The sequence below is a fragment of the Protopterus annectens genome, chromosome 2.part1 (assembly GCF_019279795.1).
Source record: "Protopterus annectens isolate FY-2018-M chromosome 2.part1, PAN1.0, whole genome shotgun sequence".
Lineage (NCBI taxonomy): Eukaryota > Metazoa > Chordata > Ceratodontiformes > Protopteridae > Protopterus > Protopterus annectens.
In genome coordinates, this window is record NC_056729.1 from 34,437,409 (window position 1) to 34,451,135 (window position 13,727).

Sequence of the window (13,727 nt, forward strand, 5' to 3'; positions counted from 1 at the left end):
TTCCTGGAGGCTTTCGGCACAGGCCCATCTTCTTCTTGGGTCTCCTCTCCCGCAGATCCCTTGGTGGACCTGGACACTTCACGGGCCTGGAAGGAGCCAGACACCGTGGAACCAATCCCCAAAAGGCCTGACAAGATCTTGAGTCCACCTTCAGATAGGCCAGCATGGAACAAGAGCTCCCTCATAGACGCTATGGTGGTAGCAGCCACAACGAGGAAACTAGCCCAAGAGAGTTCCTCGGTTCATCCTCCTGACTGAGAGTCGCAGATGATGGACCTGTTAGGGAAGTGGGTTTATGCTTCAGCTACCTTTTCTATTAGGACGCTGAACTACCTGGCCCACGTCACGAGGCTCCAAAGTGACCTGGTCAAGGAGTGGCAGAGTCTCCACCTAAGTCCATGTCGCAGGAGGACAGGGACTCGTTCTCTGCGAGGATGGCCACTTTGAAAGCAGTCTTCAACACATCCATGCGACTCCTTTCACATGTTACTGAAGGAGCGGCTAGGGCAGCTGGGTCTGGCATGTCCATGAGGTGCAACACCTGGCTCAGACTATGTCAATTTTCAGAACCTTTCAAGGTGTCCTTTACCAATGGCCTTTATGATGGCTCTACTGTTTTTAGTAAGACCGTCAAAGAGACTTTAGTCCAGAATGAGAAGGATGGGAAGACACTGCCATCAGAATCCGCTTTTCTAACCCTTAAAGGTCCATTTCCCGGAATCAGAGAGTGCAAAAGAAGATATGGTTCCGGAAGTCACAGTATTCCCGGGACACTCAGGGCTCTTCTTCCCCTAGAAGCAGAGGGGGACAGAATGGATGCCGGCCCAGAGCCAGAGGGGGTCCGAGGAATTTTGGGTCTCGAGAACCTTTCTCGGACAGGCCCGAACAACCCTGAGGGGTGGCCCGACCGCTCTACTCTGGAGGCAGTCGGGGGATGATTGTCCTTGCACCTGGCGGCATGGGAGTTCGTAACATCAGACCGCTGGGTACTTCATATCATATCCAGAGGATACTCTATCCCCTTTGTTGGTCCTTCCAAATCTCCCAAACACCTCCCGGACGTACCACCCATGCAAAGGGGAGGCAGCAGCACAGGAAATTTCCAAGCTGCTAGGAAAACAAGCCATCAAAAATGTCCCCCCAGATCAGTCAGGATCGGGCTTCTACTCCAGGTTCTTTTTGGTGCAAAAGAAGACAGGGGACTTAAGGCCCATTCTGGACCTATCTACCCTGAACCTGTCAGTTGCCAAAGAAAAATTCCGGATGCTCGCACTATAGTCCATCATGCCGTACCTGCAAGAGAGCGACTAGATGTGCTCATTAGACCTCCAGGATGCTTACGATCACATAAAGATGCACAGAAGCTCCAGGAAGTTCCTCCTCTTCTGGCTAGGAGTCAATCATTACTAATTTCGAGCTCTACACTTTGGTGAACATCCTGGGGGCTGTGGTGAGACCAAAGTGATGGCGGTGGTAGCTGCTCACCTGAGGCTTCAGGGGATTCAGGTCTATCCTTACCTGGATGATTGGCTCCTCACTGCTCCCACCAGGCGTCTACTCTCTCAAACCAGGGATGATTTCTTAAACCTTGCCCTGCATTTGGGGATCACAATCAGCACATCCAAATAACTTCTAAATCGTGTTGAGGTGATAGACTACATTGGGGCAAGGATAGCTACATTACAGTGCAAAATCTTCCTGACCTTGGAGAGAGTACAAAACCTGAGGATGCATGTCTCTCTGATCTACCGTTCTAATCTTCCATCGGCGGAATCAGTGTTGAGGGCCTTAGATTCAATGGCTGTGACCCTAACACTTCTCCTGTGTGCCCAATTACAGATGAGAATTCTACAGTGGATACTATCTATACAATGGTCCCTGTTGGAACTTCCATTGTCATATCCAATACAACTCAGTCAAGTCTGTCGGTAGTCCCTTCTCTGGTGGATGTGTTCTCTGGACATTTTGGAGGGATGACCCTTTGTTCCAGCCCCTGTTCAAGCCACAGTGACCACGGACACCTCCCAACTCGGGTGGGGGGCATTGTTCGGGCATGACACTCCAAGGCTTATGGTTCCCCCTGTAGAGACCAGCTTGCACATAAACGTTCTAGAGATGAGGGCGGTCCTTTTAGCATTGCAGGCCCTTCATGCCTTTCTTCTTCTGGGAAACATTGCAGTTCAGTCAGACAACATCTCAGTGGTCTGGTATATCAACAGACAGTGAGGGACCAGGTCTTAACCTCTATGGGTGATCTCCACCGGTCGTTTTCTCATAGCAATGCACATTCTGGGACGGTCCAACATTCTAACAGACAGGTTAAGACGGACTATTCTGATGCCTTATGAGTGGTCTCTGAATCTTTCAGTAGCGGAGCAGATCTCCATGGAGTGGGTCAGCCTTGCTGCGATCTCTTCGCATCTCCTTCCAATGCGAAGTGCAGCGAGTTTTTTGCTCTGAACCCCCTGCTAGGGGAGTCCCCCTGAGATGCTCTAGTCCATGTATGCTTACCCTCCAGTACCTCTTATTCTGAGCTTCCTACAGAAAGCTCGTCGACTGGGGAGCAAAGTGATCCTCATTGCCCCATTTTGGCCTCGCCAGGTATGGTTTCCCTTTCTTTGGGCTCAATCTTCTAGCTCCACCCTGGATCTTGGATCCCATTCAGGATCTAATTTCACACCCATCTGGGGTTCCTCATCCAAACCTGGACAGTTTGAAGCTCACAGCTTGGCTACTTCAGTTCCCATGATCCCTAAGACTCCTGGATTATCCTCTTCAGTTAGGTCTTTTCTGGTGGCTGTTCATAAGTCTTCAACCAGGAAGATTTATCACACTAAATGCAAACGTTTTTCCTTTTGGGCCTCTCAGAAGAGTTTAGACCCCTTCATGGCCCCTTTTTCTGCCATTCTTGATTTCCTAGCTGATATTTTTCAACAGGGAGCTAGTTCTTCTACTGTCAAGGTTCAGTTGGCTGCCATTTCTCACTTTCATGTGAGTGAGAATTCTGACTCACTAGCCTCCTCCAGACTGTGTACAGCCTTTATCAAAGGGACTTTTCTGTTATGCCCCCCTGTCAAGGATCCTGTTCCTCAATGGGACCTTACTATGGCTCTTCAAGCTCTGGTCGCTCCACCTTTTGAACCCGCTGCAACCACAGATCTAAAGTTCTTCTCTTGGAAAACTGCTTTTCTGGTAGCTATTACCTCTGCTAAAAGGTTTTCAGAACTGTAGGCATTGTCCGTCAAAGTTCCTTATATGATTATCCACAAAGAGTTTCCCTTCAGACTAATCCATCCTTCCTTCTCAAGGTGGCATCACCAGTTAATATCAATCAAACCATCAATTTACCAGTTTTCTTTCCTAATTTTGCTAACAAAATGGAATACAAACTCCACTTGCAGGATGTTCATAGACAGTTACGATTTTATTTACACAGGACCAAAAATTTCCGTAGATCCAATCAACTGTTCCTTCTATAAACCCTATCTCTAAGGTCACTATTGCTAGGTGGATTTCTTCATGCATCCTTCAGGTCTATAAGCACAGAGGCATGTCTCCTCCAGGTCAGGTGAAAGCTCATTCCACTAGGTCCATGGCTACTTTTGTGGCCTTCTGGTCTGGAGTCTCTTTAGATGATATTTGTTCTGCAGCCACTTGGTCCTCATCTCATACATTTATTTTTCATTATAAATTGGATTTGACCTCTAGAAGGAGAGCATCCTTTGGTTCCGTCGTGCTCCGAAATTTCTTTCCATGAGGGCCACCCAGGAGTGTAGTAGCTGGGGACTCTTGTCTCACAGGTTGAAGACCAAATGAAGTAAACTACTTCAGATAAAGAAGTTATGTACTCACCATAACATTCCGTCTGAGTAGTTCTACTTCATTTGTCTTCAACTGTCCCTCCCTCCTTCCCCAGGACATTGTCATGTGAACAGCCTGCGGGCTGCAGTTATAGTCATAAGTATTTTTCAGGTCGGGTTATCAGTATAAGGATCAGCAAACTCAATCTGGGGGTTGGAAGGTAGTGGAGGTGTGTTATGGGTAAGGGGAGGAGCTTGGAACTCTGAGCAGATGCTAGTAAGATTGCCGGCTCGGATCCGATACGGATCCAGTATCCCACAGGTTGAAGACAAATGAAGTAGAACTATTCAGGTGGAATGTTGTGATGAGTACTTATCTTTTTTGTTTTAATCTTTTATTTGGGAGAATTTTCCAATGCTTGATCTATCAGAAAGCAAGTCTTTCAGTGGCATTTTTTTATAATACGCTGATGTGTGCGTTTTTTAAGACATTTAAAGTATTTGATCAGGTGGAAGTAGGCTAAGCTTTTCTAATAGTAAGCATCTCTTAAGCAAGTCGGATGATCTGAAGTGTATTTTAATTTATCATGTAGCCATTTCATTTTGGTATGTGTTCACTTAGTCTTTGGGCAGTCATGAGTGCCTGAAATAGCACAGTGCTTTGCAAAATTTGAATTGCTGTCAGTTACATACTTCCCACTTTAGAGACCTTCCTGTTCTGAAATGGTTTATGCAGTAGTACTCCTGGTTTTACTTTTCTTTCCAGTACCATAGCCTTGTATAGTGTTTTTCATTTTTTACTTGAATAGTAAAAGTTAAAGTTCCTTCCTAAGTAACTAAACATTATATAGCTTTGTGCTGACATTAACCTTAAGTTAGTTGATATAAGAAGTCTCAAGTCGGTTCTATTTTGTAACATTTTTAATTTGCATTCTTTTTTTAATGATAGTTGTGTGATGTGGAAATAGGTACACATTCATGTTTCTTTATACATAAAAAAAAATCCCCACTTACAGATATTAATACATGTAACGTCAGAGTTACAGGTTTGATTCATGGAGCATTTTTTTGGCACTTTACCCTATCATTAAACCCTCCCTTGGCCAGATTCTCTTCATTCCCAATGTAAAAGCGTGAGAGCCAACCAAGAGGATCTGTCGTTGAGACAGCCAGTCGAGGTTGGTCATTCGTCCCTCCCCCGAATAAGGCCTTAATCCTTCAGTGCTTGTCCAGTAGATAAACACTCATTGTTTGGTGCGTAATGGTAGTCAACAAGGGTGTGTCATTTGCTTATATTAATAATGTAACCCCTTAGGACAGCCCTGTTACCTTTAAAACTAGTGCTGTCTTGCTGACTGTAATCTCAATAAGATATTCAACCATAGGAATGAGTAAGCTGGGCATACACTCTCCCAGGAGAGGCAAGTTGGAAAGTCACTTTACCCCCCTCCCATGCTAGCTCCATCAGGCACCTGAGCCACAGTTTGAAGTATGGTTACCTGGGTCAAACTGTGAACTTTATCCCTCTATGCTATTAGAGCTGGATGTAAGAATATTTGAGTATGTGGTTTGCTATTCTTTCATATCTTGCAGAATGCTTCCAGTTTTTCTAAATACTGTGTCTCCTGCCTTCTGTGGCTAATTTTGCCTTTCTTCACTTTTTTTAGGTTACCAAATACTCTGCTGTTTTGGCTGGAATGGTTTATGGAAAAAAGAAATATGGTAAGTCATCATTCCTTTTTATGTTCAGATGCAGTTCTTGTATGTGTAAGAAAATGCTGAAAAACCAGCATATAGAATTTGGTAACAAGTTTTTATTGCTGAATTAGATGAGACATTAAATTGAGGTCTTAGTTGCTTGAAGTGGTGGTAGCTCAGATGAATGTGGAAGATCTCACAACACTTATCAGGAGTGAGGATGACTTTGTTATAAAATACATTAAAATGCACCATAAAATTAAAAAGTAATTCAGTAAATAGCAAAACAGTAGACAAACCAACAAAATTTGGGAACAAAGTACCAGCAAACATCAGAAATTTCAGTCTGTATTGCCTACCCCTCTCATCCTTTGCTGTAGATACAAACCTTTATCTGTAGCATCACCAAATGTCCAGCTTGTTTTATTATATTATAACATTACACACCACCTCTTTTGCCAGATTTTTTCCATACAGAAGTCATTAAAATTTTATCCATGATCTTTTCTCGGTTTGTCAGAATCCCAAGTAGTATTCATAACAAACTTTACCTGCATTCATCTCTTATTTCTGGTATCCCAGTTTTTCCTGTCACCTTCCTGTGAAACCCCTTCATTTTATTGTTCAGTAAAAATAACTGTTAGCAAGTTTTTTTGGCATTATACTCCATTACAGTGCTCTTGTTTTGTCTTCTGATTTATATTGTACATCATCTTTTTCACTTAACATTTACAAGACATACTCCAGAAGAGTCTTCCCCTGCTAATTTGGTTTAAATCTCTTCTCATTATTATCTCCTTTTGTATTTCATGTAACTCAGTCCTGCTGCCAAAATAAGTCATCCATTTAGTAGCCTTGTACCACACAGTAACATAGCCCCTCCAGTGCTTCATGTCCAAGTAAATATTTTTCTTCCATTGTGTAATACTTTCCCAAATTATTTTGTAATTCCTCTTTCATGACAAAATACATAATTAATTACTACTTGTATATGTTAACATTGATAAAACGTGAAATACAGAAGCTCCCTTGAACTGACAAACTATCGCCCGATCGCAATTCTATCTCCACTGTCAAAAATATTAGAGAGAATAGTTCACTCTCAACTAGTGAATCACCTCCTAAAAAACAATCTACTATCCAATTCCCAGCAAGGCTTTAGACCTTTCACATAGCACCACCACACTCTCTTTTACCAACATAGTCAATTACCATAGGAACAAAGGATTATTCATATCCTCCATATTCCGAGACCTATCTAAAGCGTTTGATATGGTCAACCACCAAATTCTCCTTGTAACTCTTAACATCCCTTAACATGAGCTCCCCCACTATATCATGGTTTAACAGCTATTTATCAGGCCATCAGCAAGCAGTCCTATGGCAAGATTAATTGTCCCCCCTATTACCAGTAGCCATAGGAGTCCCACAGGGTTCCATCCTTGGTTCTCTGCTGTTCTCCCTATTTACAAACCAAATAGCTTCTTCCTCCCCCTCTGCCTCAATAGTGCAATATGCAGACGACACCACTAGTATCTGTGCCACCCCTACTCTAAAGGAACTTCAAACCCTCATTCAAAATAACTTTACTTGAGCTGAAGCATGGTTCACTAACATTAAACTTAATCCTAAAAAAAAAAAAAAACTAATGCTCTTTAGCCCTGGTAGAATTCCTCCGCTAAGTAATGAATTTACCATAACAGCCACTGACAATATTCTTATCTCCCCAACTGCAGACACAAAACTGCTAGGTGTTGAAATAGACAACCTAAAATTCGACATACACGTAGCTTAAACAATCAAGAAAGTAAATAAAAAGCTTGGTCTCCTTCACAGGAACAAACAGTTCTTGACTAAACATACTAAAGCCACCATAGCAAGAACTCACCTCTTATCCATTCTCCTTTATGCTTCCCCCATCATGACTAATCTCCACCTCACAGAACTAAACAAAATGGAGCCTTGTTACAACAAGATAGCCAAGTTTGCAGCTGATGCCTCCTATAGATTGCACCACTGTCTATCCCTCAAGCAACTCAACTGTCTGGAGTTGCCTCACCTACTCCTACTCAATCGGCTCTCATTAGCACATAAACTCTACCACCTTCCTGACAAAATCCCAGCACTTCTGCAAACTAATACAGCCCTACGTCACCACTAGACCCTTAAGATCTACTAACCAAAACCTCATACATGTCATCAAACATAGAAACGACACTGGGAAATCGCTCTTTGGATGCACTCTTGCCAGAACCTGGAATTCACTCCCAAGCCAAATTTCCTCTACCACCTCTCTTACTCATTTCAAAAGACTCTTGAAAACTCATTATGAAAACAGCTGGCTTTGTTCATGCTTTACCCCTGGCTAACCCTCCCCACTGCACTGTTTGAAATGATTCCATCAGAGATCACCTAAATCCCCTGGTAAACTTGTTAACTTCAATGATATGTTCCTTCTAACTCAATGACATATACTGTATTATACTAATGCACACCTTGGTAAAAGAAAACTGAAAAATGTATGGCATGGTATGTAGTATATACAACAAAACCTTGTAAATAATTACTGGAAATTTAAGTATTTCCTTCATAGTAATCCTATGTACTTAGGCTGTTTATTTGTTCTCTCATGTATGTAATGTGATGTTGGAGCTTTTCTCCCCGGGCCTCCGCTGAAAATGGACATGTATCCAGTCGGACTTTCCTGGTTAACAAATGTAAAATAAAAAATAAATAATAAATAAAAAACTGGGTGATGTGGGATGAGCTTATTTAATTTACCTTTATTCTTTTTGCTTTATCATATCTCCCTTGTAAATAGCATCAGTTAAAAATCTTACCAGAATGCAGACTATATATCTAATCTAAGTGGCATACAAGTCCTAGTAACACAGATTTAACCAAAATGTTTTTCTTTCTAAATGACACACAACTGCACTCTGCAAACCTACAGTCTGTTTCATTGGTTTATATTCTAAGCACCCATTCTTCTCTAACTCCTCCAAAACTGTATACCTAACACTCAACTTTTAATTAAAACAAACACCCCCTGTTCCTTTCCTCGTCTAGATTCTTTGCATTTTTCCTTAACGTTGTTCCCATTTTATGTCATGTTTTGCAGTTTCTAATATTGTTTGATTAAAAATTTCTTTGTTTAAATTTAACAGCCAACGAATTCATGTCAAACACTAGATACTTCCCTTCCTTATTTTTCTTTTCCCACATTCTTGTTCTTGCTTTATCTCGTATATAACAGTGGATTTTCAGTAAGCATGACAAATGTCCACTCTTTGGTCATCCCTGTAATACTTCATTACCCATTTTTCTTCACCATCCCCCCATGAACTAATGGTGTAACAAGCAAGTTGCTATAAACATACATGCACATACATACATACATACATGCATAATCAACTAGTTCTTTTTCCAAACTCGTAATCTTTCATTATTCTCCACATTTCTTTCTGATTGACAGTGCCAGAAATGCCTGCTGTATCTGATAAGACTCTTAAGTTTCTTTGCAGTAGCATTTCACTTTGGACAATCCTTTGATGTGCTTTTTCATTAGGAGGACTGAGATCATTCATCTAGTGGAAGTAGATGCTTATCTGGTCTATCTGAGTTGGGAAGCACACAAAAGGGCTCTTAAGTGTAGACATTTTATGGGCCAGAGGGCTCAGTAGTCAGTTTTATGTATTTCCAATGCTGGTATAAATTTGGTGCATTTGCATGGAGCTGCTCGCTGTGCCAGTGCCCTGTACAGACTCTAACATCTGGAAACATTGCTTATTTTCATTATAGTCTGAAAGTTTACTGTACTGGTTACCTTATTATAGCACCCAGGACTATTGCTAGTCTGAGAGCTTCTGATTTGGCTCTGGGCACCATCGCTGGCTAGGTTAGGTGCAGATTATAGCAAGTAAGCACCCTTCCCTCATCTGGTTACAAAAACCCTCCACTCCAATCCTCTCCATGTACACATTAGGACTGGCAAACATGGATGGGCATTTGGGCACTTTCCTTCTATCTCTGCATTGAGCTTGGTGGACATGGGTATCCTGAGGCAGTGTAACAATTGCCTTATGTACACGACAACCACTTAGTTCTTTAACAGACAAATACAGTAAGTGTGAGATGTAGTTGCACATTGACACTGGAGGCTAGACTCTCACATACAGCCACAAAAAGCAACAAACAGGTTGTCAGCGACTTGCACATATCACTTACTGCACCCACAAAGGACCACACACACAGACCCACATGGGTCTGTGTTTAGCACCAAATGAAACTTTCATTGAATGGCTATTAATTGAAGTTTAAACTTTGAATGTTGCTTTTGTCGAACACTCATATCTCCGAATATAAAATCATTGAATATCCATAGTTGGCCAACATCGCGAACATCCGATGATGCTGTCCAGCTCCCCACACCACACTAATTATATATACCAGTTCCGAGATCGCACTAAAGTGGGGAAAGGGCAGGTTTCCTTATACATGGAAATATGCCTTTAAAATACATTTGAGCATACATTTACAGCAGTATTTATAAGTGGATAATATTCTTGTTTATTCACATGTAAAATGTATTGATTACTTTGTTATATAAGTGTGCACTTGAAGATGTTTTTATTAAGGTTATTTTTGTTTAGTTTTACTGCACAGCATCATCAGATGTTGGCCAACTATAGATATTCAGTGATTTTATTTTCGGAGAGATCACGGTTTGAAAAAAAGCAGCATTCGATGTTTAGAGTTTAATTAATAGCCGTTCAATGAAAGATTAATTTGATGGCTGAACGTAGACCCAGACCCACATATACAGAGGTGCTCACATGTAACTTACCCAAACCTCAAAGGTTTTTCAAATGCAGTCCTCAGAAACTCTGCATGTACACAAACAAGAAAATTCCCAGCACAACTCATAAAGCCACATCTCATTGTGCCTCAGCTATCAAACCTATATGGTGAAACACTCCATAACCCAATATTTTGGTCATAGGAGACTTCATTGTGAGACACACCGATGTCCCTGTTACCAGGCTGGATAAGAGGAAGGTCACTGCTAGTTGCTTCTCAGGGGCCTGGATTCACCAGATCATGCAAGCATTCAGGTCACTTACCCCCAAGTACCAGTATGAGTCCGTCAAGGTCTATGTGGGTGTGAATGACTTGTGATATACCTCCTTGGACTATATGAAGAAAGATTTGATTGAGCTCTCAGAATATGCGTCACAGGCAGGTATGATCCTAGCATTGAGCAGTATTCTACTGTCTCCAAGGATGATGCCACAGTACCAGTAGAAAATGCTCAACTTTAACAACTGGCTTAGATACTGTTGTCGTTCCAAAGGGGTCCATTACTTGTTAGCTTAGGAGGACATGGTTAACAGGCCACACACCGCTTTGCCAGGAATGGTCTTCATCTGTTATTTCTAGGCTTTTGGATATTGGCCAAAACATTATCCACCCCTATAGTGCCTTTTTTAGGCATTACTGAACAGACAAACCTTTCAACATAACAAAAGCTACTCAGGAAAAGCTAAAGGTGTTACTGCTGAATGCTAGGAGTGTCAACAAGAAACTGTACTCCCTGGAAGCTCTCCTCACTCTGGGGAATGCTGATGTCCATGCAGTTACTGAAAGCCACCAAAAGCACTCTTGTAGTGTGTAGCTATAATGCCTTTCATAAATTCTGACCACCCACTCAACATGAAAGAGCAAAAGGCAGAAATGTATCTGTCTACATAAAGGATAAGCACACCTCAAGGCTAGTCAGACAGTATGACATGATTGAGCTTTTCCATGTCCAATTAACCTGGGAAAATCCCTTACCATATTCTTGCTAGCTACAGGTCCCCACCATGAACCAGGAAACCCATACATCATACCTGAAGTTACTAGAAGCACTCGCCATCCAGCCCAGTACCATACTCATTGGTGATTTTAACTACCCGCTCATTAATTGGGAGGCATACGTGACCACTGACATGCAGGCCCAAAGATTGCTTGACTTTGTAAATTCAAATGTCGTGGTGCAGATAGTCTACACTTACACTAGGGGCACAAATACACTAGATCTGGCACTCACATATATGGGAGAGTGATGCATCCCCAATGTGATGTCCTCACTGGTAAGATCAGATCACAAAGTGGTCTCCCTTGAAATAAAGGCAAAACTAGTTCCAGCACCTAACCCCAGAAACTTTAAGAACTTCTTTAAGTTAAATTACCCCCTATTAAGGGATGGCATAGCTAGTTTCTGAGCTGTCTGAAATCCAGAAAACACTGAAACCTATGCAGAGGCATACACAAAAGCCCTGTACGACCATATAAACAAACAAAATAAATCCAGGTCAGACTGCAAAAACAAGCCACCCAGGCGGACCCCTAATATTATAGGTTGTAGAACAAAAGAAAGAAAATCCTGATGAGAAATAAGAGGGAATGTGCTCAACAAAGCAAAAGTCCCTCATTAGTCTAAACAATGAATCGGGAAGCTAGTCAAGTGTCAGAAATCAGACTTTGAGGTAAAAATATCCTCTAAATCTAAGGATTAACCACAAGACATTTTTCAGTTACCTTCGTAGTCTTAAGGACAATACCCAGCAATGTGCGGAATTAGTTGTAGCTGGCATCACCTGTACTCAGCTAGAAGATTTAGCAAATCTGCCGAATCACAAATTCAGCTCAGATTTCACCTTTATTAGTGCTTTCATTCAACAATGTGAACTTCTTCAGATACAACTTACTAAAACAGTATTCTTAAGTACATCCAGTAGTTCAATTAACAATTCAGACTTAACAGTTCCCTCCAGAAGTCTTAAAGCAACCAGCACCCCGTAAAACAGTAGATAAACAAAATTCTTTGAAGAATTCTGAAGAAGTTCACATTGTTGAACAAAAGTGCTAATAAGGGACTTTTTGAATGTTAACCTTGTCCTTTTGTTTTTCACTTTTGGATTCTTTTGGGTTACATTTTATATTTTGCAGTTTGCCTGGCTCCTTGGGTCCTGCCACAGTACTACTTTAATCATGATAGAGTGGAGGACAGCATAGTCATCCCTCTGCATAAAGGAGGATCAGTAAATCAATCCGGAGCGAATGAACAAGACTGGTAAACATAAGAGTTAAGTAATGTAGAAAAAAATGTAACCAGTTGATACGGCAGAGTTAAACACTTTAGTAAGTTTTGTAAAGTTTTAAAAATAACAACATTAAAAAGATTAGCACTTTCGCAACCGAACTAGGAGCTTCCTCATATCTCAAACAAGAAGGCAAAAAAAGCTTAAATACAGTGTTTCAGATTTACCTCTTAAGACCACGTGATCTCAGTAATGGTCTTAAAGGAACATATTCATTTAACCCACTACTTCTAGTGCTGTGAATCTCCAAAATCCATTTAGTTTCAAGGCATTCTGTCCTAGTTTTTACATCACCACCTCTAATGCAGCGAACTTGGATATATGATCAATACCAGCAGAAGAGACATGTTTAAACAAAGCATTTTTACTATCTTGTCTACTAATGCTGTAGACATGGTCACGTATACATTCTGTAAGGGTCCTGTTCATTTTACCTACAAAAAAACTTTTACAGATGGTACATAAAGCTAAGTAAACTAAATCACAAGTCTTACCAATCAGATAAAGCAGTAAGTTTATAACTTTTTTTTATATCCGGATGTATGTAGACGTCAGAAACCTGAATGAACTTACACATATTACATGCCCCTCAAGGGTGTGTACCTATCTGGTCTGATCTAGTCTGGCTCTTTAGATTTATAGCATAGCATCTTTTTCAAACACCTATTATTTTTAAAGGTAAAACTCAGAGCAGGACCAAGTGTATCTTTGTTTCCATCATCCCAGGTGAGAATGTACCAATTCCTTCTGATCACCTCACAGATTTAATGAACATCATTAGAATAGGTAATTCCCAATCTCAGAACATTATTAGCCATTCCTTCAAACCTAACCATCTTGCTTGATAGTCTGAGAAAGGTAGGCTCTTGCTCGGTCATTTCTGTGTAGCAATACCTCGTCTTTAGAGCGATCGGTTTTGGACACAGAATTACCTCTAATCAAAAATTAAGTTCATTAAAAGAAGTCCCTCATATTAGTATCATCTACATGAAGTCTAACATATCTATAAAACTGACCCTTTAAAACATTTCTCAAGATATGCTGAGGATGCATGTTCTGTCTGTGCAGGGTACTAGGCTTCTTA

The 13,727-nt window shown here is 41.1% G+C and overlaps 1 protein-coding gene across 3 annotated transcripts in view; it reads left to right on the forward strand.

Moving 5' to 3' along the window:
- Positions 1 to 13,727, forward strand: part of LOC122793954 (pantothenate kinase 3-like) — a 1,051,947-nt gene that overhangs the window by 94,346 nt on the left and 943,874 nt on the right. For all 3 annotated transcript variants that reach the window (XM_044062003.1, XM_044062002.1, XM_044062001.1), the window contains exon 2: positions 5,468 to 5,522. In XM_044062003.1, coding sequence (XP_043917938.1) covers positions 5,498 to 5,522 — 25 coding nt within the window. In that variant the 5' untranslated portion in view covers positions 5,468 to 5,497. The remainder of the gene's footprint in view (positions 1 to 5,467; positions 5,523 to 13,727) is intronic.